The 22,789-nt window shown below is 37.7% G+C and overlaps 1 protein-coding gene across 2 annotated transcripts in view; it reads right to left on the bottom strand.

The window, feature by feature from the left end:
* The window catches only part of LOC150091609 (regulator of G protein signaling 7-binding protein A-like), a 270,327-nt gene that overhangs the window by 28,363 nt on the left and 219,175 nt on the right, over window positions 1-22,789 (bottom strand). For both annotated transcript variants that reach the window (XM_090384894.1, XM_090384901.1), the window contains exons 5-6: window positions 9,915-10,051; window positions 9,453-9,555 (exon numbers count right to left, since the gene is read on the bottom strand). In XM_090384894.1, coding sequence (XP_090241020.1) covers window positions 9,453-9,555; window positions 9,915-10,051 — 240 coding nt within the window. The remainder of the gene's footprint in view (window positions 1-9,452; window positions 9,556-9,914; window positions 10,052-22,789) is intronic.

The following is a 22,789-nucleotide window of genomic DNA, read 5'->3' as shown; positions in this document are numbered from 1 at the left end:
ACAACTTTGTTAATGGTGCCTCCATAGCCAGGTGGGAAGGAGCAGCAGTGCATAGCACACGCTTCTTGATTAGACCGGGGTTTGAGCCCGTCACCACCAAATACGGAGGATGCAGAAAGGTCAGGGAATGACCATCGCATATCCCGAGCAATATGGCCTTAGTTGCTAATGCTCCTAAAAACCAAATAACAAACAACAAACATAACAACTTTGTTGATTTCAGAACCTGTAATTAAAAAAGACATTATTGAAACTCCATAAAACTTGATGGTTTGATATTCATTAATACAGAAATTTTTAACACTGTACCACTACCCTTTCATACTCAGGTCATGAACTTTTCAAACCCCCTCATATGAGACTAGTAACAGTGCAGAAAATTCATTGGACGATTATAAATTATCTGGGGACACAGAAACCTAGAGTAAGTAAAACTAATCTGCAATGAAGTCACAAAGGGGGATTAGGCATGCTAAGGCAGATTATGAAAAGTCTTTAGATAAAAATGCAAAGTATTCTTTGCTGATGTAGACGGAATGAACCATATGGCCCACTAAATATGAATGGCATAACCATCAATGATTCCCTTCATATTGCTAACAACATAAATATTTTGCATGTACATTCACATATGAAGTTTTTAGGGATGGCAATACTAGACACATAACAAGTTGTAACTGGAAGAAATATGATTTTATAATAACTGAAAAGAAAAATTATTAATGCAAAAAGTAAAAAAAACTTCTGAAGTTGATGGAATCTATGCAATTATATTAAAAGAAGCAGCAAGAGAAGTATGAAAACCTTTGGCCAAAATTATGAGAGCATCCTTGGATTCAGAGGAAGTTCCTATAGATTGAAGATGTGTTAATGTCTCTCCTATTCACAAAGGGAGATCAGATGAAATGAGTAGCTAAGGACCAATAAATTTGACTTTTGTTCCAGAGAAAATAATGGAATCAGTAGTTAAAGAATTAATGCAAGATTCTTAACAGTAATGCAGTTATACAGCACTCGTGCCATGGATTTGTTAAAGGGACATCTTATCTGACCAAGTAATTAGTTGTATGACACTGTAACCAAGGAACTGGATGCAAAAAATTATTTTTACATCATATACTTAGATTTCAGTAAAACTTTTGACACTTCCATACAAAGGAAATCATTTTCTGATTGCTGTAGAAATTGGAGCAGTGTGGCATTGGGACAGGTCACAAAGGTCGCAGTGTGGCATTGGGACAGGTTAAGGATAAAGGAATGATTATGTGGCAGAAGACATAGGGTGGTTACACACAGACACTGCTCTTTTGTTTGGCCTAATGTTATTTGTGTAGTCTTTTGGGTTCAGTGCTGTGCCCCTCACTGTTTTTAATATTTACTGATTATACTGATGAAAGCATATCAAGTATATTATATATTGTTGCAGATGATACAAAAGTCAGCAGGGTGGTAAATGACAGTAATCAAGACATACTACTGCAACAAGACCTAGAAAAATTGTACAGATGGACTGAGAAGTGGCTGGCAATTCAGATTTAACATTGATAAATGCAAGGTAATTTATTTCCAACAGTAATCCCAGAATAGCATACACATCGAGTTGTACTATACTCCAGGTGGTGGAGAACGAAAGAGACCTAAGGATAATTGTACAGTCCAACATGATCTCTTAGCAGTGTGACAGGCTGGTAGGTCAGCTTAGAGTTCTGTCAATGATATAGCTGAATTCTTCCTGCAAGACAAGGAGATGATTATCCCATTGTATAAGGCAATGGCTAGGCAGCATCTTGAGTACTGCAAGCAGGCCTGGAAGCCGCATTTTAAGAAGGATGTGGATCTGTTGGAATGAGTGCAAAGAAGAGCAACAGGATTAACTGAAGACCTAAACGAGTACCATAAAAGACTTCAGTTGTACAAATTTAAGCACTTGGTAACTAAGCACTTATGAGGAGACCTGACTGAAGTGATTAAAGGGTTTAAATAGGTTGAGTCAACTAAATTCTGATGGAATTGTTATTCTTTCTCAGACAACACACATAAGAGGACATAAATTTAAATTTAAAAGGATGGTTGTAGAATAGATATCCAAAATTTCCTTTCAGCCAGAGAGTAATTATCTGTTGGAAAAGGTGACCAAAATATAACAGTGTTGTGGAAGCGGGTACTTTTAAAAAATTTAATGAAGAATTAGACAAATTATTATAGGGGATGGAAAGATGAGGTAGGGTTGTTTTTTTTTTCCCCTTTCTTTTTTTTTTTTCCCCTTTCTTTTTTTTTTTTTTTTTTCCTGATGCTATATAAGCTTGCTTCTTTTGCATCATTTGCCACTACTAATAATAATAAGAGAATTTGGTTCCACAAGGGCCCCTGAAAGCATGTGGCAAAGTGCATCTGTACCTGTTGTACATGCCTAATGCCAACTCTGGGGGTTCTTGGTACATCGAGTGTTTAATGTACATCCATCATATATTCTTCTGCATCAACTTATTTTAAAACTTTTAATTTCACAACTAAATCAGATTGGTCCACTGGATATTGATGGTTCAACAGTTGAGGATCCTGCTCAGGTGGCTAACAATCTAAACAAGTATTTTGCATCTACATTCACGCATGAGGAGTTATTCAGGAAGGAGAATGATGTAGGTAAAGTAAACATTGGCAGTAAGCTGGATGATTTTGTAATAACTGAGAGGAAAGTGGAGGAGAGATTGTTGAGGATAAACATAAAAAAGGCACCTGGGGTGGATGGGATCTATCCAGTTATATTAAAGGAGGCAGCAAAGGAAGTATGCAAACCCCTAGCCATAATTATGAGAGCTTCTTTGGACTCAGGGGAGGTACCCATAGACTGGAGATGTGCAAATGTAACCCCAATTCACAAAGGAGGATCAAAGGCTGACACAAGTAATTATAGACCTGTTAGTTTAACTTCTGTTCCAGGTAAATTAATGGAGGCACTGGTTAAAGAAGCACTGCAGGATCATCTAGACAAGAATTCAGTTATAGCTCAGACGCAGCATGGTTTTGTTAAGGGCAGGTCTTGCCTGACCAGTTTGATTGGATACTATGATGTAGTCACAAAAGAACTGGATGCAGGGAATAACTTTGATATTATATATTTGGATCTTAGAAAGGCTTTTGATACTGTTGCACATGGAAGACTGCTGCACAAATTGGAGCAGTGTGGCATTGGAGGCAAATTGCTGCTATGGATAAGGGGATGGTTGAGTGGCAGAAGACAGAGAGTGGTAATCAATGGACACTGCTCAACGTGGACTAATGTTATTAGTGGAGTTCCTCAGGGTTCAGTGTTGGGTCCGTTGTTGTTTTCGGTGTTTATGAATGATATTGATGATGGGATATCAAGTTTAATGTCTAAGTTTGCAGATGATACAAAGGTTGGCAGGGTCGTTAAGGACACTACTGACGCTATGCTGCTGCAACAGGATCTGGAAAGGTTGAACAGATGGGCTGAGAGGTGGCAAATGAAGTTTAACATTGACAAATGTAAAGTACTACATATGGGTAACAGTAACCCCAGAGCAATGTATCAACTCTGCGGTACTACACTGACAGTGGTGGAGAATGAAAAGGACCTGGGGGTAATTGTGCAGGCAGATATGAAGTTCTCTGAGCAGTGCAGACGAGCTGCAAGAGTAGCTCATGGTGTCTCGTCAATGATATACAGGAATTTTTCTAGCAGGGATAAGGAGGTGATTATTCCCTTGTATAAGGCAATGGTTAGGCCACATCTTGAGTACTGTATACAGGTCTGGAGGCCTCATTTCAAGGAGGATGTAGAGCTGCTGGAACGGGTACAGAGAAGGGCAACAAGATTAGTAAATGGAACAAAGGGTTGCTCTTACGAAGAAAGGCTTAAGTTTTGCAAATTACAGAGTCTGGAGACTAGGCACCGGCGAGGTGATCTGATAGAGGTGTATAAGGCTTTGAATGGTTTGAGCATGCTCAATGCCAATGGGATTCTTCATCTTTCTCAGAATAATCACCTCAGAGGGCATAAATTCAAATTGAGGAAGGACGGATGTCGGATAGATGTGCGGAAATTTGCCTTTGGCCAGCGGGTGGTTGGTTGGTGGAACCGACTTCCATCACTTGTTGTTGAAGTTGATAGCCTAAACAAATTTAAAGCTCAACTGGACAGGTATTTCGAACGAACGGAGGGGTGAAATGGGAGAGGGTTTTTTTTTTTTTTTTTGGCTGATGCTGAATAAGCTTGCTTTCTTGCATCATATGCCTCTACTAATGCTAATGCTAAATATATATCTTTCTATGACATTTTTCACATATAGTTGTATTTGCTAGCTATTTTCTACACATAGTTGTAGTGGCAGATCTGGTAACCTTTCCTTAGTTTAATATTAATAGTAGTAGTCATATAGTGAAGGAAGCCACAAACCTTTGCTGCACTGAGCAAAAAAAAAAAAAAAAAATATATATATATATATATATATATATAAAAGTAGATAAATTATGTGCTTCCCTCTGCACATTAGTGATGACAGATCTCTGTCTTCTAACTTCTCCACTAATGCTGGTGTCCCCCAAGGTTCAGTACTTTCCCCCACTCTTTTCCTCTCGTATATTAATAACCTTCTTCCATTGACTGGAAACCCTATCCATAGTTTTGCCGATGATACCACATTGCATTCCACTTTGAGAAATCTTGCCCTACTCAATCGGCTTCAACTTCTCAAATATCCACTACCAATTCCTTAAATGCCGATCTTCAGGTAATTCTCCAGTGGGGCAAAGACAACTTAGTTGATTTCAATCCTTCTAAAACTCAGTCTTGTCTTATATCTCGCAAAAAGGATTCTTCTACTCCTATGCTTATCTTTAGTGACACTCCGATTTCTAGGCAAAATGATATATCTCTTTTGGGGATTACCCTGACTTCTAATCTCTCTTGGCACAAGCACATTACAAATATTGCTTCCTCTGCATCTAAAAAACTTGGTTTTCTCTTTTGCTCTCAGCGTTACTTTTCTTTCAAACAGCTGTTCACTCTGTACAAATTGCAAATCCGCCCTACCATCGAATATTGTTCCCACATCTAGGGCAGTGCCCCCAAAACCTCTCTCAGGCTTCTAGATTCCATTCAGAAGAGGACAATAAGGTTAATTAATGACTTATCTCTAACAGAGTCTCTCCACTCGCTGTCTCATAGATGTACTGTTTCTACTGCATGCCTTTTCTACAGATACTTCCATGGGCACTGTTCTTCTGAATTGGCTTCTATAATTTCCACTCTCTCTTTCAAAACAGTCCAAACACGTGCTGCCACCAGTTAACATCCATTTACTGTCTGACTTCAAACTCACAGAACAAACTTTTCATCTTCCTCATTTATTCATTCCACTGCCGTTTTCTAGAACAACCTTCTTTCATATGTCTTTCCTGAAAATTACAGTCTACAGAAGTTCAAGTCTAATGTCAACAAATATCTCTCGTCTTCTCAACCTCCAACCCAAGCATGGAACTACGTACTATAGGTTCTAATACCTCTCGTGTTTGGGGTTTTCATAAAAAAAAAAAAAAAACTATCCAGTAGACCTTTGTTTTTCTTCAAACTGTAAGCCTCAAATTCCTACAGAAACAACTTGTTCCAATAATCAACAACTTACTAGCTAAAAAAAAGAAAAAAACTTTCTACAATTTGAATTTATGATCGTAGTTCTAGATGTCTTTGTAACAGTGAAAACTTCACTTTCATTTATTTTACTAACTCCTCTCAGAGCCTTATAAACCTCAATCAGGTCTCCTCTAAGGTGCCTGGTTGTCAAACTTTGTAGCCTACATAATCAAAGTGTTTCCTCATACAGTCATCCTTTTGCCAATCTCATCATCCCAGTTATCCAACTTTGAACTCTTTCAAGAAGCACATCTTTTTTTTTAGATGAGGTCTCCATACCTTAATACAATATTCCCAACATAGTCTAACAATTGCCTTATACGGTGAGATTATGACCTCCCTAATCTGTACAGGCCATTGTTCGTAAATCATTGACTGGACACTGTGGGCTTTCCTGGCCACCTATTTACACTGCTCAGAGAACTTCATATCTGCCCTTATCATAATTCCCAGATCCCTTTCTTCCTCTACTGTTTTTAATTCAATCCCACCAAGTGTATATGTCATTTTGGAGTTGCTACTCTGCAAGTGTAAGACCTTGCATTTTGTTGCATTAAAACATAGATATTAAAATACGCTTTTCTGACCATTTCTGAAGCCTGTTCAAGACATTCTGAAGGAGTACTGCTTGGCACTGATGATTAACAACTCTCCCAATCTTTATATCGTCTGCAAATTTTGACATCACACTCTCTATCTCTTCATCAATGTCATTTATGAAAATCAGGAACAACAGTGGTCCAAGAACTGGCTCTTGGGGTATCCCACTTCTGACTTTTACACCAATATGAAGGAATATCCATTAATCACAACCTTCTGCCTTCTGCCCTGCAGCCATTCTGTGAGCCAATTTCTAAAACTTAGAACTTGACAGTAATACCAACATGTTTCGGCTTATAGTATTAGTATTAGCAATGGCCACATGGTGCAAGGAAGCCTATGGCTTATGCTGCACCAGCCAGAAAAGAAAAAAATAAATAAATAAAAAATTTAAAAAATAATAAATAAATAATAAGAAGACAAAATTTTAAAAAATAATAAGAAGAAGACAAAATTTTTAAAAATAATAAGAAGAAGAAGAAAATTTTTAAAAAATAAATAATTATATATAATTAATAAGAGAAAAGAAAATAGACAACCTATGCATTTCCCTCGTCCCATAGGTAATTATCCAGCTGACCTTTGAATTTCTCCAAACTGTCAGCATCTACCACCCATGTAGGTAACTTATTCCAGTAATTTATAACTCACTGGCTAAAATAAAACTTCCGGCAATCCTGTCTAAACATCACCCCCCCCCCCGTAACTTGAAATTATGGCCCCTAGTTCTAGAATCATTTAAAAATTTGAAAATTTCATCCTTATTCATTTTACTTATGCCTCTCAGAGCCTTAAACACCTCAATCAATTCTCCTCTAAGGCCCTAGTTTCCAAGCTCTGCAACCCACATATTCAAAGTCTTTCCTCATACGGATCCACTTTTGCCGATCTCACCAGGAGAATTACCTGTCTTTGGACCCTTTCAAGAAGCACAATTTCTTTCTGTGTTCAAGTATGGTGCAGTCTCCATACTTGAACAGAGCATTCCAAGTGTGGTCTAACAATAGCCTTATATAAAGGGATTTATGACATCCTTATCTCTACTAGCAATTGTTCAATAAATCATTGAGAGGACACCATGGGCCTTGCTTGCAACCTGTCTACAATGCTCAGAGAACTTCATGCCTGACCATATCATAACCCCCAGTCCCTTTCCTCCACTACTGGCTTTAGTTCAACCCCACCAAGTGTATAAGTTATTTTGGGGTTACTGTTCCCCAGGCGTAATACCTTACACTTTGCTGGATTAAAGCAAAACTGCATTTTTCTGACCATCCCTGAATCAGTCTAGGTCACTCTGAAGAAGCTCTGCTTGGCAGTGATCATTAACTACTCTGCCATCTTTATATCATCTGCAAATTTAGACATACTCTGAGGATGGAGTCAAAGCATTGCTAAAATTCCAACAAAAGTATGTCAGAATTGTTCCCTACATCCAGCTCATGAGTAACTGTCCTTTCATACCAACTAAGAAATATTATTCCAGGCTTAGACCTAAATAGATGTCGGATGAACTGATGAGACTTGTGGCTGAGAAGAAAAATGCATGGGATATATATAAATTATCTGGTGATACAGAAACCTATGGTAGATATAAACTAGTCTGTAATCAAATCACAAAGGAGGCTAGGCAAGCTAAAAAATATTAAAAGAAGCCTCTGGCAAAGTATGCCAAGAAATGCAGCAAAGACTTCTTTACTTATATTAACAGTAGAAGGAATGGGTTGAATCACATTGGTCCACTTGACAACGATGGTTCAACTGTTGATAATTCTGCCCAGGTTGCCAACAAACTGAGTAGATATTTTGCATCTACTTTCACACATGAGGAGTTCTTTATTGAGGGGAATTCCAGATGTTCATCAGAATCTAACAGGAAGCTAAATGATTTTGTGATAACTGAGAAGGTGGAAAAGGAATTACTGAAGCACAACATAAAAAAAGTGCCTGGGGTGGATATAATCTATCCAATTATATTAAGGGAGGCAGCAAAGTAGGGTAAACTCTTAGCCATAATTATGAGAGCATCTTTGGATTCAGGAGCGGCCCCTATTCACAAAGGGAGATCAAACGGTGACATGAATAATTACAGGCCTGTTAGCTTAACTTCTGTACTGGGGAAAATAATGGAGTCTCTGGTTAAGGAAGTAATGCAGGATCATCTAGACAAGGTTGCAATTATACTTCAGACACAGCTTGGGTTTATTGAGGGAAAATATTGTCTGACCAATCTGATCGGATACTATGTACATGGTCACAAAGGAACTAGATGCAAAAAATAATTCTGATATCATATACTTCAGGAAAGCTTTTGATACTGTTGCACATAAAATATCTAAGACTTTCCTGCACCCAATACACAAGGGATCAATCTGATTCATTTTCTTCTTTTTATTCACATACTTGAAAAACTCCTTGTCCCCGTTCTTTGCTCTCTTAGCCAGTATTTTCTCATACTCGGCTTTGGCCACCCTAACCTTTTCTGTGGTACTATTACAGATCAACTTGGGAAGGGGGGGGGAATGATATAACAGTGATGATATGTGTGCTGACAGAAAATGAAAATAAGCCTGAAGTATTTGCTCAAATTTATTTACAAATTCTTTGGGAGTGTGATTGTCTCAATGACCTCCTCCTAGATCTGCCACTACATACTTGTAAGATTTGGATACAATTATATGCTGTTACTATCACAAAACATGTAAAAAAACTGTTGAAGAATATTAGAATAAGAGAAACACTGAGTCCACGTAAAATATGAAATTTCAGTTTATGCTAACAACCTTTAGCATTGATAACTGTATAATTTACAGTTAAGGTACAGTCAGTATTCAGCTTCATTATGCATTAAACTTTGCTCAATTTTGCTAATTTTATTTTATTCATCCCCATTTTTGGCCTAATCATAAGATTTATCAGCAAATCCTGAAAATAGCCAACTATATTCTTCAACATTTATTTGAGCTATAAATGGAAATTTTCAACCATTGTGTGGTTAAAATATGCTAAAATTTCATATTTCAACATGGACTCAGTTTTTCCTTATTCTAAAAGTCTTTAATAAGCCTTCTGCAATGTTCTTTTCACAATATATTAAACTAATGGAGAATTGACACAAAGTTACTCCGATTAGTACACAAAAACTGTCAAGGAATATAAGTACATACATATATATATATATATATATATATATATATACCTGTCAATAGTATACAGCTCTTCTTCATGAAAATCATGAGTTGGGGGCCGCCAAAGAACAAGTTTATCAAGTACTGCTACTCCAGAAGTTCTTGGTTTACGTTCTAGAAAATACAATAAAAAGAATGTAATGCAAATAGAATTTGAGTATTGTAATATTCACTTTTTTAATGAAATATTCCATTGAATTCTAGACTTTCAGGAAAAAAATCATATTACTCATATTTCATATTGAAAAAACTACAATAAAAAAAATGTTGTCCTCTTCCTTCAAAAAAAAAAAAAAAGTCTCTTTTACAATTAAATGGCCTAACTAAAAGTAAATTATTTATTAAATTATCAAAACATCCTGAATTGAAGCTGATATTTTCAACGAATTTCCAGAAGAGATTTAAGGAAAGACAAATTTTAAAAAATTATTAATAATGAGATGTATACTATTAATAATGAAATGTATACTTGCCATAAAATGATGTCATATCCATTCTGTTTGCAGCTATAAGTTGTTTGCACTTGTATAGCTCTCGTAATAAAAGTTGGGTGCAACATACCAAGTTGACAAGATTTTGGCTGTCAACAGGGATGCCATCTGCAACATCACTGTGAAATAGAAAGATTTATTGAAAATATATATTGAGATGAAATATTAAAGATATATGAAATTCAATTGGGGACTTTGATTGATATTTATGTTATGGACCTAATTAATAAAAGAAATGTACCATCCAATATGGAAAAGCTAATGCTCTTGTTGGCAAGAGCACATCCAGGAAATTGGAGTTAGGTGGTGTGCAACAAAATATATTCAAACAATAAAAACTTTGTCTTCATGTGAAATATATTACAATTTATAAAACGAAAAAAAAAAAAGTTTTTTTTTTTAAAGGGAGATGCTTACATACTCCCACTGTACCACAGATTGATGCAGCAATCTGCTATATAGGTTCTACAAACATTATTATAACTGGTAATCACCACATATTGAAAAAATAAATATATATATATATATGTAACCAAAAAATAATCAGTTAATTTATTTGAATTTTATTTTATTCATTTATGTTGAAATTGAATTTGAAAGTGTCTGCAATTCTGCCCAGACACGATAGGAGGGAGTATATGATGAGAGCCTTGTCGATCAATTCGGCCCTGGAGGGATTGTGCAAGGCTCAAGGGGTAGAATTTTTTTCAGCCTGGACTGTACTTGTTAACAGGAGAGATTGCTTCTACAGGGATGGGATACACTTAAATAGAAAGGGTGCAAGAATTTTTGCTGATGCTGTTGAGGCAGTGTTAGGTGGGTCGGAAAACTGCTAGTTGGGGGGGATACAAGGACTAATAGATTAACAGTAGCCACTGGCAGAGGTGGAAGTGATTCTTGCACTGCTTCTATTGAAATGAGCAGAAGCCTGAAAAACAAGATTCAGGATATTTCAGAGACTGCTGGGAGTCATTGCGGTACAAGTAAACACATGGGTTGTGTTAGGGTAGCTAAGAATAGAAACAGGTGCATGTATACCTGCGTGTACACCAATGCTAGGAGTTTGGTAAATAAATTTGATGAATTTGAGGTATTGCTCAAAACATCAAAGGCAGATATTGTTGGGATATCAGAGACGTGGTGTCACACAGATATAAGTAATGCGGAACTGGAATTTGGGGAATACAATGTGTATAGAAAGGATAGACAGGACAGGAGGGGAGGAGGGGTTATGCTATTAGTTAAGAAACATATAAAGTCCAAGGAAGTGAAGCCAGTCGACATCGATGGACAGGGCAGTGTCGAGTCAGTTTGGTGTGACATAAGCATAGGGGAATCAAAATTGCGAGTAGGAGTGTGCTATAGGCCTAATGACTCTGATGAGTATAATAAGATATTGTACAGGGAAATAGAGTGGGCCAGTAAATCAGAGAGTCTTATAATGGGGGATTTTAATTTCCCAGATATTGACTGGAATTTGTGGGTTGGTCACTCGCACACTAGCAAGGCTTTTGTGGATTTATTGGATGATTGTTTTCTACATCAGCATGTTCGTGAGGCAACAAGAGGGAGCAATACTCTTGATCTGATTATCAGTAGTGATCCTTCATGCATTAAGAATCTGCAGATAAATGAACCACTAGGTGGCAGTGATCACAGTGTGTTGAAGTGGGATTTACTCAAGGAGGTAACTACCATCAGAGGTAAAGGGAAGGGTTTTTGTTTTCGTAAAGGCGACTATGATGGTCTGAGACAGTATTTAAATTCTATACAGTGGGACCAACTGATGATGTTACCAACAGCAAACTCAAAATGGGAAGCATTCAAGGAACTAATCTTGGAGGCTACCAGGCTTTACATACCAACTAAGAAATAATGTTCAAGGTTTAGGCCTAAATGGTTGTCAGATGAACTAATGAGACATGTGGCAGAGAAGAAAAATGCATGGGATACATACAAATTAATGGGTGACATGGAAGCCTATGATAGATATAAGTTGGTCTGTAACCAAGTCACAAAGGAGATTAGGCAGGCAAAGGCAGACTACGAAAAATCCTTGGCAAAGGATGCAAAGAAAAACAGAAAAGAGTTCTTTACATATTTAAACTCAAGAAGGAAAGGGATGAATCAGATTGGTCCACTGGATATTGATGGTTCAACAGTTGAGGATCCTGCTCAGGTGGCTAACAATCTAAACGAGTATTTTGCATCTACATTCACGCATGAGGAGTTATTCAGGAAGGAGAATGATGTAGGTAAAGTAAACATTGGCAGTGAGCTGGATGATTTTGTAATAACTGAGAAGAAAGTGGAGGAGAGATTGTTGAGGATAAACATAAAAAAAGGCACCTGGGGTGGATGGGATCTATCCAGTTATATTAAAGGAGGTAGCAAAGGAAGTAAGCAAACCCCTAGCCATAATTATGAGAGCTTCTTTGGACTCAGGGGAGGTACCCATAGACTGGAGATGTGCAAATGTAACCCCAATTCACAAAGGAGGATCAAAGACTGACACAAGTAATTATAGACCTGTTAGTTTAACTTCTGTTCCAGGTAAATTAATGGAGGCACTGGTTAAAGAAGCACTGCAGGATCATCTAGACAAGAATTCAGTTATAGCTCAGACGCAGCATGGTTTTGTTAAGGGCAGGTCTTGCCTGACCAATTTGATTGGATACTATGATGTAGTCACAAAAGAACTGGATGCAGGGAATAACTTTGATATTATATATTTGGATCTTAGAAAGGCTTTTGATACTGTTGCACATGGAAGACTGCTGCACAAATTGGAGCAGTGTGGCATTGGAGGCAAATTGCTGCTATGGATAAGGGGATGGTTGAGTGGCAGAAGACAGAGAGTTGTAATCAATGGACACTGCTCAACGTGGACTAATGTTATTAGTGGAGTTCCTCAGGGTTCAGTGTTGGGTCCATTGTTGTTTTCGGTGTTTATGAATGATATTGATGATGGGGTATCAAGTTTAATGTCCAAGTTTGCAGATGATACAAAGGTTGGCAGGGTTGTTAAGGACACTACTGACGCTATGCTGCTGCAACAGGATCTGGAAAGGTTGAACAGATGGGCTGAGAGGTGGCAAATGAAGTTTAACATTGACAAATGTAAAGTACTACATATGGGAAACAGTAACCCCAGCGCAACGTATCAACTCTGCGGTACTACACTGACAGTGGTGGAGAATGAAAAGGACCTGGGGGTAATTGTGCAGGCAGATATGAAGTTCTCTGAGCAGTGCAGACGAGCTGCAAGAGTAGCTCATGGTGTCTTGTCAATGATATACAGGACGTTTTCTAGCAGGGATAAGGAGGTGATTATTCCCTTGTATAAGGCAATGGTTAGGCCACATCTTGAGTACTGTATACAGGTCTGGAGGCCTCATTTCAAGAAGGATGTAGAGCTGCTGGAACGGGTACAGAGAAGGGCAACAAGATTAGTGAATGGAACAAAGGGTTGCTCTTACGAAGAAAGGCTTAAGTTTTGCAAATTACAGAGTCTGGAGACTAGGCACCGGCGAGGTGATCTGATAGAGGTGTATAAGGCTTTGAATGGTTTGAGCATGCTCAATGTCAATGGGATTCTTCATCTTGCTCAGAATAATCACCTCAGAGGGCATAAATTCAAATTGAGGAAGGACGGATGTCGGATAGATGTGCGGAAATTTGCCTTTGGCCAGCGGGTGGTTGGTTGGTGGAACCGACTTCCATCACTTGTTGTTGAAGTTGATAGCCTAAACAAATTTAAAGCTCAACTGGACAGGTATTTCGAACGAACGGAGGGGTGAAATGGGAGTGGTGTGTGTGTGTTTTTTTTTTTTTTTTTTTGTTGGCTGATGCTGAATAAGCTTGCTTTCTTGCATCATATGCCTCTACTAATGCTAATGCTAATGTTAACTGTGCTTATATAATTTGGTTTAATGTTTATTTGCATATCTGTATTTGGTTTAAACCTGTCAGTTATCTGTGTCAACATTCAAATTTATATTTTGTTTATTATGTTTCCTTATTTAAATCTACAGAGGAGGTGGCCATAGCATACTTTATGATTTGACTTTGCTCATTATTTCTTTTTCTGTTCAGAGGTTTCCTGTTTTTGGTTAATCTAAACGCTTAGGTATGCTGCCCAATAATTAGCAGCAGGCAACAACTGCTAATCGTTGCCAGCACCCGTTCATGTGGTTCACCTCGCATGACCACCATACTGGGCATTCTTTATTAATTTTTGTACTAACGTTTTTCGACTGAAGAAAGGCAACCTATGCCTGAAAGGTAACTGCAATTTTAACTGTTTATTTTATCTGTCTTTACTCAGAAAAAAAAGTTGAACTTATTAACATAATCAATCTAAGTTTTAAGAAGTGTAGAAATGGCTGAACAGTGTGTAAGAACTTTGGAAAAATGTAGAAGAAATGCTAATGAAACATTAGAGGAGAGATCTAATAGACTAAGACAGTGGTTTTCAACCGGTGTGTCGCACTGCACCTTAGGGTGCCGCAACAACATTCCAGGAGTGCCACGTAATTTGGGTTTAAGTTACTTAAACTTATTATTTTTTAATGTATATGTTTATTTCATTATAAAAGGTGTATGGTATCTTTTTAATTTTGTGGTGATCTATAATAGATATTTACTTAGTACCTCTATATAAAGAATAAAATTATATACTGTGTGTATATATATATATATAATTTGTATTATGAAATGTAATTTTTATAATTATATTATTGTAATAAATATCATATAACATATATATGAGAAAATTAAGTAGGGGTGCCGCAAAATAAAATAAATTACATAGGGGTGCTGTTATTTAAAAAAGTTTGAAAACCACTGGACTAAGAGACCGAAACGAGACTAAGGCTACAAAGACAGACAGAAAACACTGAAGAAAGAGAAGCAAGATTGGAAATGAGAAGACGGGCGAAACTCCACGGGACTGATCAAATAGAAGTACCAGATGTGAATAATCAACAAGCTGTAATTAATGTGGAAGAGCATGACATAGGAAATATGTGTTACCACTGTGAGTATTGCAATGCAAGATATTGGGGACATGAGTTAAATACATCAAATAAATACGCTAAATGCTGTCGTGATGGAAAGGTTTCACTTGACCAACTATCTGAGACACTTACTCTATTATAAGAGCTGCTTACAGGGGATACACGTGAAGCAAATAATTACAGAGAACATATACGAGAGTACAACTCAGCAATGGCATTCGCATCAATGGGTGCAGAGATTAAATCACCGCCTGGAATTGGTCCATACTGTTTTAGAATACATGGCCAGATTTACCATTTGGTCTCACTGCTATATCAAATGAGGCAAATAAGCCAGGATATGGACAACTTTATATTTTTGATTCTGCTGAAGCAACAACAAAACGGCTTGAAAAACAATCAAATCAAGGGTGTATGGCCAAAGTAATGCAACAATTGGATGAGATGCTGCAACAAGTTAACCCATTTGCTGAGTCATATAAACAAAGGCATCAAATAACCCATGCCAATCCAACAATGAATGTGCGCATGGCATTTATAGAAGACCCGGACTTAGATAAGAGATGTTATAATGCACCTACATCCAAAATGGTGGTTGCTGCAATATTTGTTGGAGAAGACAGGGCACCACCTGCAAATAGAGACATATGCATATATCCCACAGGTGACTGCTATAGAATTATATCACTGCTAAACGAGAATGGAGACCTTATGGTGTATCCTTTGCTATTCCCTTGCGGAGAGGGTGGTTGGCACAAGTAACTACAACATGCAAAAGACAGAAGAACTGCAAAACATATAAGAGTAGCACAGTTACAATTCTTTGCTTATAGACTTGCATTGAGACCTGGTTTTAGCCTAATTCATAGCAGTGGGAAATTATTTCAGCAATACATTGTAGACGCCTATGTTAAGACTTAAGGATCTAGATTAAACTATTTACGCCATAATCAGAAAGATCTACGAGTGGAAATGTACCATGGACTATTGGATGCAGTGGAAGCAAGAGCTCAGATCCAAAACTTGAGAGTAGGGAAGATGTTCTGCCTTCGACTTTCCAAGGCAGCCCAAGGTACATGCAACAAAACTATCAAGATGCTATGGCAATTGTACAAAAATTTGGGAGACCTGATCTATTCATTACATTTACTTGCAATCCTGCCTGGCCTGAGATTGTGAAGGCAATAGAAGGGAAGCAATGACCCAAACATAGACCAGACATAACTGTGTGAGTGTTCAAAATAAAACTTGCAGAACTGCTTGACGACATTCTCAAGCGGATTCTTTTTGGTACTGTGATAGCTTTCATCTAAATGATCGAGTTCCAGAAATGTGCACTACCACATGCGCACATACTCCTGACTCTGTCTACAGATTCTAAAATACGCACAAAGGATGACATTGACAGAGTCATAAGTGCAGAGCTACCATGCTTAAAAACAAATCCAAGATTGTTTGAAATCATTACAAAGTACATGCTACATGGTCCCTGCAGCACACTCAATGTACAATCTCTGTGCATGAAAGAAGGCATATCCAGTAAGGGATTTCTGAAAGAGTTCATAGATACAACAGAAGAGAATGTTAACGGCTATCTGAAATATAAGGGAAGAGAAGAACCTGCTGTGAAAGTAGGAAAGTATGAGGTGAACAATAGATGGATTGTACCTTATAATCCACGGTTGTCAAAGAAGTTCAATGCCCACATTAATGTGGAAGTGTGTGCCTCCCTGAAGAGCGTAAAGTACCTCTATAAATACATTTATAAAGGTCATGATGCAGCATCTGTATGATTACAGAGGGAAGGTACTAATGGTAGTTTGGTCTTTGATGAGATTCAAACTTTCTTAGATGGACGGTGTGTTAGCGCACCTGAAGCAATGTGGCGTTTGATTGAGTTTCCGATGTCAGAGAAGTCGCACTCCATTATAAGATTGGCAGTGCACCTACCTGCAATCTACTGATCAACAGCAAGGAAGCAGAGAAGAGGAGGCCTTGCAGTGGGAAATGTCTACAAAGACCATGCTTGAGGCATGGTTTGAATTAAACAGATGTGCAAGCAACACTATTAAATTATGCAGAGATACCAAAGTACTATGTGGAGACGGTGATATTGGATGTATGCCTATTGTAAGTGTTCAAGACAGCAAGGGCTACTATCTATGCATGCTTCTTACAAGAGTTACAGGAGTTATAAGTTTTGAGCATTTGCAAACAGTCAATGGACAACTCTGTGAAACGTTTCAGCAAGTTTGCAGAGAACATGTACTTTTGAAAGGAGACAGGATATGGTGCAACACACTTTCCAAGGCAATCGAGGCATGTACACCAAGTTATATATGGTTACTGTTTGCAATGATATGTGGATTTGGAGAACCTGAAGATGTACCTGAACTATGGGAAAGACATAAGCAGGGCATCAGTGAAGATTTCATAAGACATTATTCTGAAGAAACTGACCCCCCCCCCCATGCTCTTGCAGAAATAAACAAAATGTTGAAAGATTATGGTCTGAGCCTTTAAAAAGTGCATCTACCAGCTGTTGAAATGATGACAGCATCTCTGCATTGCCAATCATTTGATGTTTTGGAAGAATAGGCCAAAGCTATCACAAATACAGAAAAATTAAACAACAAACAAAAAATGGCATTTGACATTATTTTTGACATCATATACAATAAGTCAAACACTAATCATAACTGTTATTTTTAGATGGTCCGGCTGGAACTGAAAAAACATTTCTTTGCTCAACTATACTACACACCATATGAGGCAAGGAAGATAGTGTTACTTCTGTTGCATCTACAGGTATTGCAACAACTGTTAGCAGGAGGCAGAACTGCTCACCCTACATTCAAGATACCTCTGCTTCTGAATGCAACTTCAACATGCAATTTAAAGCTGAACATAGAGGATGCTAAGGCACTTCTACAACCAAAACTGATAGTGTGGGATGAAGCACCAATGACTCATGTTCACGCCTTTCAAGCAGTAGACAGACAACAAGTCTAATCCTGCCCTTTTGGAGGAAAAGTTATACTAGTAGGCAGAGACTTCAGGCAAGTCCTACTGGTGATACTATGGGGCTCAAGATCTCTAACAGTCGCCAGTTGTATAAAGAAACATAGGCTATGGACCCAATTCCATGTACTGAAACTTACATGTAATATGCAAACGATAGCAAGTGAGAAGGAATTTTCAGAGTGGCTATTAGAAGTAGGCAATGAAAGAAGTGGTGCAACTATGTTTGCCTGCAGCCTGTTTTTCAAACACACAAGACCCTGTAGAACAACTCTATGGTGACATTAACTTCAACACTCTTACAGCTCAGCAACTCAAAGGCAGAGCAATACTAAGTGTTACTAATGAGGATTCTTTGGAACTGAACAACAAAGTGTTAGACAGTATTCCCGAAATATTGGCTGTTTACAAAAGTGTGGATACTGTAGCAATGGATCAGTGAGCATCTGGCATACCCTGAAGAATTTCTCAACAGCTTAATACCAACAGGAATACCTCCTCATGAGCTAAAACTGAAAGTAGGTGCTGTAATCATGCTACTACAGAATCTTATGCCATCAAGGTGACTCTGCAATGGAACAAGATTGATAATTACGCATCTACAAGGACACATCATAGAGCTTCGCGTAATAGATAGAGTGAACTTAGATGCTGTTCTCATACCACGAATACCTCTTATTCCATCTGATACAAATATGCCTTTCAATTCAAAAGAAAACAGTTTCCTATACGTTTAGCATTTTCAATGACTTTGAAACAGATTTTTGAAAGAATATGCTTATACCTTCCGAAGTCTGTATTTAGCCATGAGCAACTATATGTTGGTCTCTTTTTCAAGTAGAGATAGGGACGTGATAATCCCATCATATAAGACTTTGGTTAGACCACACTTGGAATACTGTGTTCAAGTATGGAGACCACACCTAAAGAAAGACATCGAGCTTCTTGAAAGGGTGCAAAGACGGGTAACTCGCCTAGTGAGATCGGCAAAAGGGCGTCCTTATGAAAAAGACTTCGAATATGTGGGTTGCAGAGTTTGGAAACTAGACGCCTTAGAGGAGATTTGATTGAGGTGTTTAAGGCTCTGAGAGGCATCAGTAAAATGAATGAGGAAGAAATTTTCAAGATTATAAATGATGCTAGAACTAGGGGACATAAATTCAAGTTATGGGGGGAAATGTTTAGATTGGACTGCAGGAAGTTTTATTTTGGCCAGCGAGTTATAAATTACTGGAATAAGTTGCCTACGTGGGTGGTAGAGGCTGACAGTTTGGGGAAATTCAAAGGTCATCTGGATAGTACCTTTGGGTCAGGGGAGCGCATAGGATGATAGGTTTAATTTCCTTTTCTTTTATTAATTATTATTATTTATTCTTTTTTTTTTATCATTGTTTTATTCGGGTTTTTTTTTTTTTTTTTTTTTGGCTGGTGCAGCATAAGCTTTCTTGCACCATGCAGCCATTACTAATACTAATACTCTCAAGAGTTAGATCAATGGACTCATTAAGTGCTGTATCTGAGAAGAAGGAAAGTTTTAATTTTTTTTATAATGAAATTTATGAATAAATAAAGAAAATGTGTTGATATTTAATTAATAACCTTTAAGATATGATGTTGATGGCATATGTTATGCCATCAGCATCATCATATCGTTTCTATTAGGTGGTTGCACTTGTATTCTAGTAGTTATGGATGTGCTCCTCTTTGGGCAGTCATGCACTTGCACTAATGAGAGTGAATAACATTTTGCTTGATCTTATTTCTTATTTTTATATAAATATTGGGATGAAAATCTGGATAATCAAATTTAGCAGGGTATAATAGAAAAATGAGTAAAAAAATAAATACAGTGCAAAAAATTTCAACTGACTAGGATTGGAATAAATTTTGTAAATCCTAATGAATAAAAGACATTTTTGCAATTCAACAAAAAAAATGAAGGTAAGTAATATGTCTAACAGAAATGTAATGGCTTTCAAATGGAAGAAGCTGGAAAGCACAAACGTTTGGGAAAAGCATATTTATTATTATTAGAAGTATTAGTAATAATAGTGGTAAATGATACAAGAAAGCAAGCTTACACATGCAACCAGGGACATGTAAATGGGGAGTTGCATTGGATGTATTGCACCAGGGTCCCCAATCAAGGAAGCCATCAAAGTCTCAACATAAACAAGGCCCCTTAACCCCGTTTGCATCAGGTCCCCAAGTACCACTGCATGGCCCTGCATGCAACAGTATCAGCAAAAAAAAAAACTTCCCATTTCACCTGTCCATCCCCCTCCAACAGTTTATCCTTGAATCTTCCCTGAATCTTTCAAACTACCCACCTTTACAACACTAGATGGGAGGCTGTTCCAACAATCAACTACCCTCTGGCTAAAGGTAAATTTCTGAACATCTGACTTGCAACCATCCTTCCTCAATTTGAATTTAGGTCCTCCTCATGTGCATAGACTGAGCAAGATGAAGGATGCCAATGGTTGAGCTTACTCAATCCATTCAAGGCCTTAAAGACCTCAGTCAGATCTCTTTGCACATAACTAATTTCCAGACAATTCAATTTACAAAACTGAACCCTTCTGTGGTAAAAGTACCCTCTTGCTCATCTCTGCACCTGTTCCTACAGATCCATGTCCTTCCTAAAATGAGGCTTTCAGACCTGTATGCAGTACTCAGGCCTAACCATTGCCTTATATAATGGGATGATCACCTCCTTATCCCTGCTGGTAAAATTCCTGAATATCATTGACAAAACCCCATGAACTGGCCTGGCCACCTGTCTGCACAGCTCAGAGAATTTCATATCTGAGTGCACAATTACCACCAGGTCTTTTTCATTTTTCATTACCTTGAGTGGGGCACTACACAGCTGGTACATTAAGCTGGAATCACTGCTCCCCGTATGAAGTAACTTGCATTTGTCAATATTAAATTTAAACTGCCATTTCTCAGCACATCTGCCTAATTTACCTTAATCTTGTTCCAGTAGTGTACCTTGACTACTATGATTAACCACCCTGCCAATCTTTGTGTCATCTACAAACTTTAACATTAAGCCTGATATGCCTTCACCAATAAATATAGCAAACAACAGTGTACCCAGCACTTAACCCTGGGGGACTCTGCTAATAACGTTAGTCCAAGAGGAGCAGTGCCCATTGATGACCACTCTGTCTTCTCCCAACAATTTTCACTCAACAATCCCTTTATCGATAGCAGTAACTTGCCCTTAATACCATATTGCTCCGATTAGTACAGCAATCTTTTATGTGCAACAGTATCAAAAGCTTTCTTGAAATATAAGTATATGATATCAAAATTATTTTTTCCATCCAGTTCCTTTGTTATTGCATCATGGTATCCAATCAGATTGGTTAAACAAGATTGCCCCTTAACAAATCCATGCTGTGACTGCATTTTAACTGAATTCCTATCTAGATGGGCTTGCATTACTTCTTTAGCTAGTGTAATTACTCATGTCATCCTTTGAGTCCCCTTTATGAATTGGGGATACATTTGCACATCTCCAGTCCACAGAGTACTTGCATGGATCCAAAAATGCTCTCATTATCATGACTAAAAGTTTGCTAACCTCTTTTTCTGCCTCCATTAACATAACCGGATAGATCCCATCCACTCCAGGCATCTTTTTTACGTTTAGTTTCAATAATTTCTCTTCCACTTTCCTCTCAATTATCACAAAGTGATTCAGCTAAAATTTGACTCAATTCTGGTATTCCCTCCCCAAAAAAGTCTTCATGTATGAATGTTGATGCAGAATACCCATTTGTCTGTGACGTGAGCAGAAGAACCAGTTAATCTATTAATATCTAGTGGACCAAATGTGATTCATCCATTTCCTTCTAGTGTTCACATAAGTAAAGAAGTCTTTGATGCTTTTCCTTACCAGAGACTTCTCATAATCTGAGCCTGCCTATCCTCCTTTGTGACTTTATTACAGACTGATTTGTATCTACCTTAGGCACCTATATCACCTGATAATTTATGTGCATCTCATGCATTTTTCTTTGCTGCTATGAGGCTCATCAATTCATCTGACATTCATTTAGGTTTATGCCTTGAATTGTATCTGTTAGTTAGTATAAAAAGCCTAGTAGCTTCTACAATAGCATCTCTGAGTGCTTCCCATTTAGAATTTGCTATTTGTAACTTCATCAGTTGGTCCCACTGCATAGAATTGAAAAACTATCTGAGACCACTGTAGTGACCTTTACAGAAGCAAAAGCCCTTTGCTTTTAACAGTAGTTACATCCTTAAGTAAATCCCACAACAATACATTGTGATCACTGCCACCTAGTGGATCTTAATCTACAGATTCTTAATTATACAATATCGGTATAAATACACCATAATTAGCTCATAAAAATAAACTACAATTGTAGTGTAAAGGCATTGATTTAATTGTATCTCATATTGTGACTACCTTCACAATGAGTTATCATGTATTTCACTACTTCGAATAAATAACGCTTCACTAATAGAGAAAACTATTGTTACTTATTACCACCACCCAGACAACACTGTTTCAAGGCTTGTTGGACTGTCATCAGCGGGTGGGCAGGTACCCTGGTGTTGCAATCATGCCAACCCAGTTGTGAAGTTAATTCCACAATATGAGAGATGCCAACCCAGTTGTGAAGTTAATTCCACAATATGAGAGATGCCAACAGGTGTACAGAATACTGCTGTAATAATAATGTAAATGCACAAGGCATAATGGGTGGTAATGCCCACTGAATGAGTAACAATAGTCTTCTCTATTAGTGAAGCGTTACTTATTCAAAGTAGTGCCAG

Source organism: Mastigoproctus giganteus, chromosome 1 (genome assembly GCF_048544385.1).
Source record: "Mastigoproctus giganteus isolate SK-2022 chromosome 1, ASM4854438v1, whole genome shotgun sequence".
NCBI classification, from domain to species: Eukaryota; Metazoa; Arthropoda; class Arachnida; order Uropygi; family Thelyphonidae; genus Mastigoproctus; species Mastigoproctus giganteus.
Note: the sequence above shows the minus strand (reverse complement) of the source record. Positions and strands in the feature narration are given on the sequence as shown.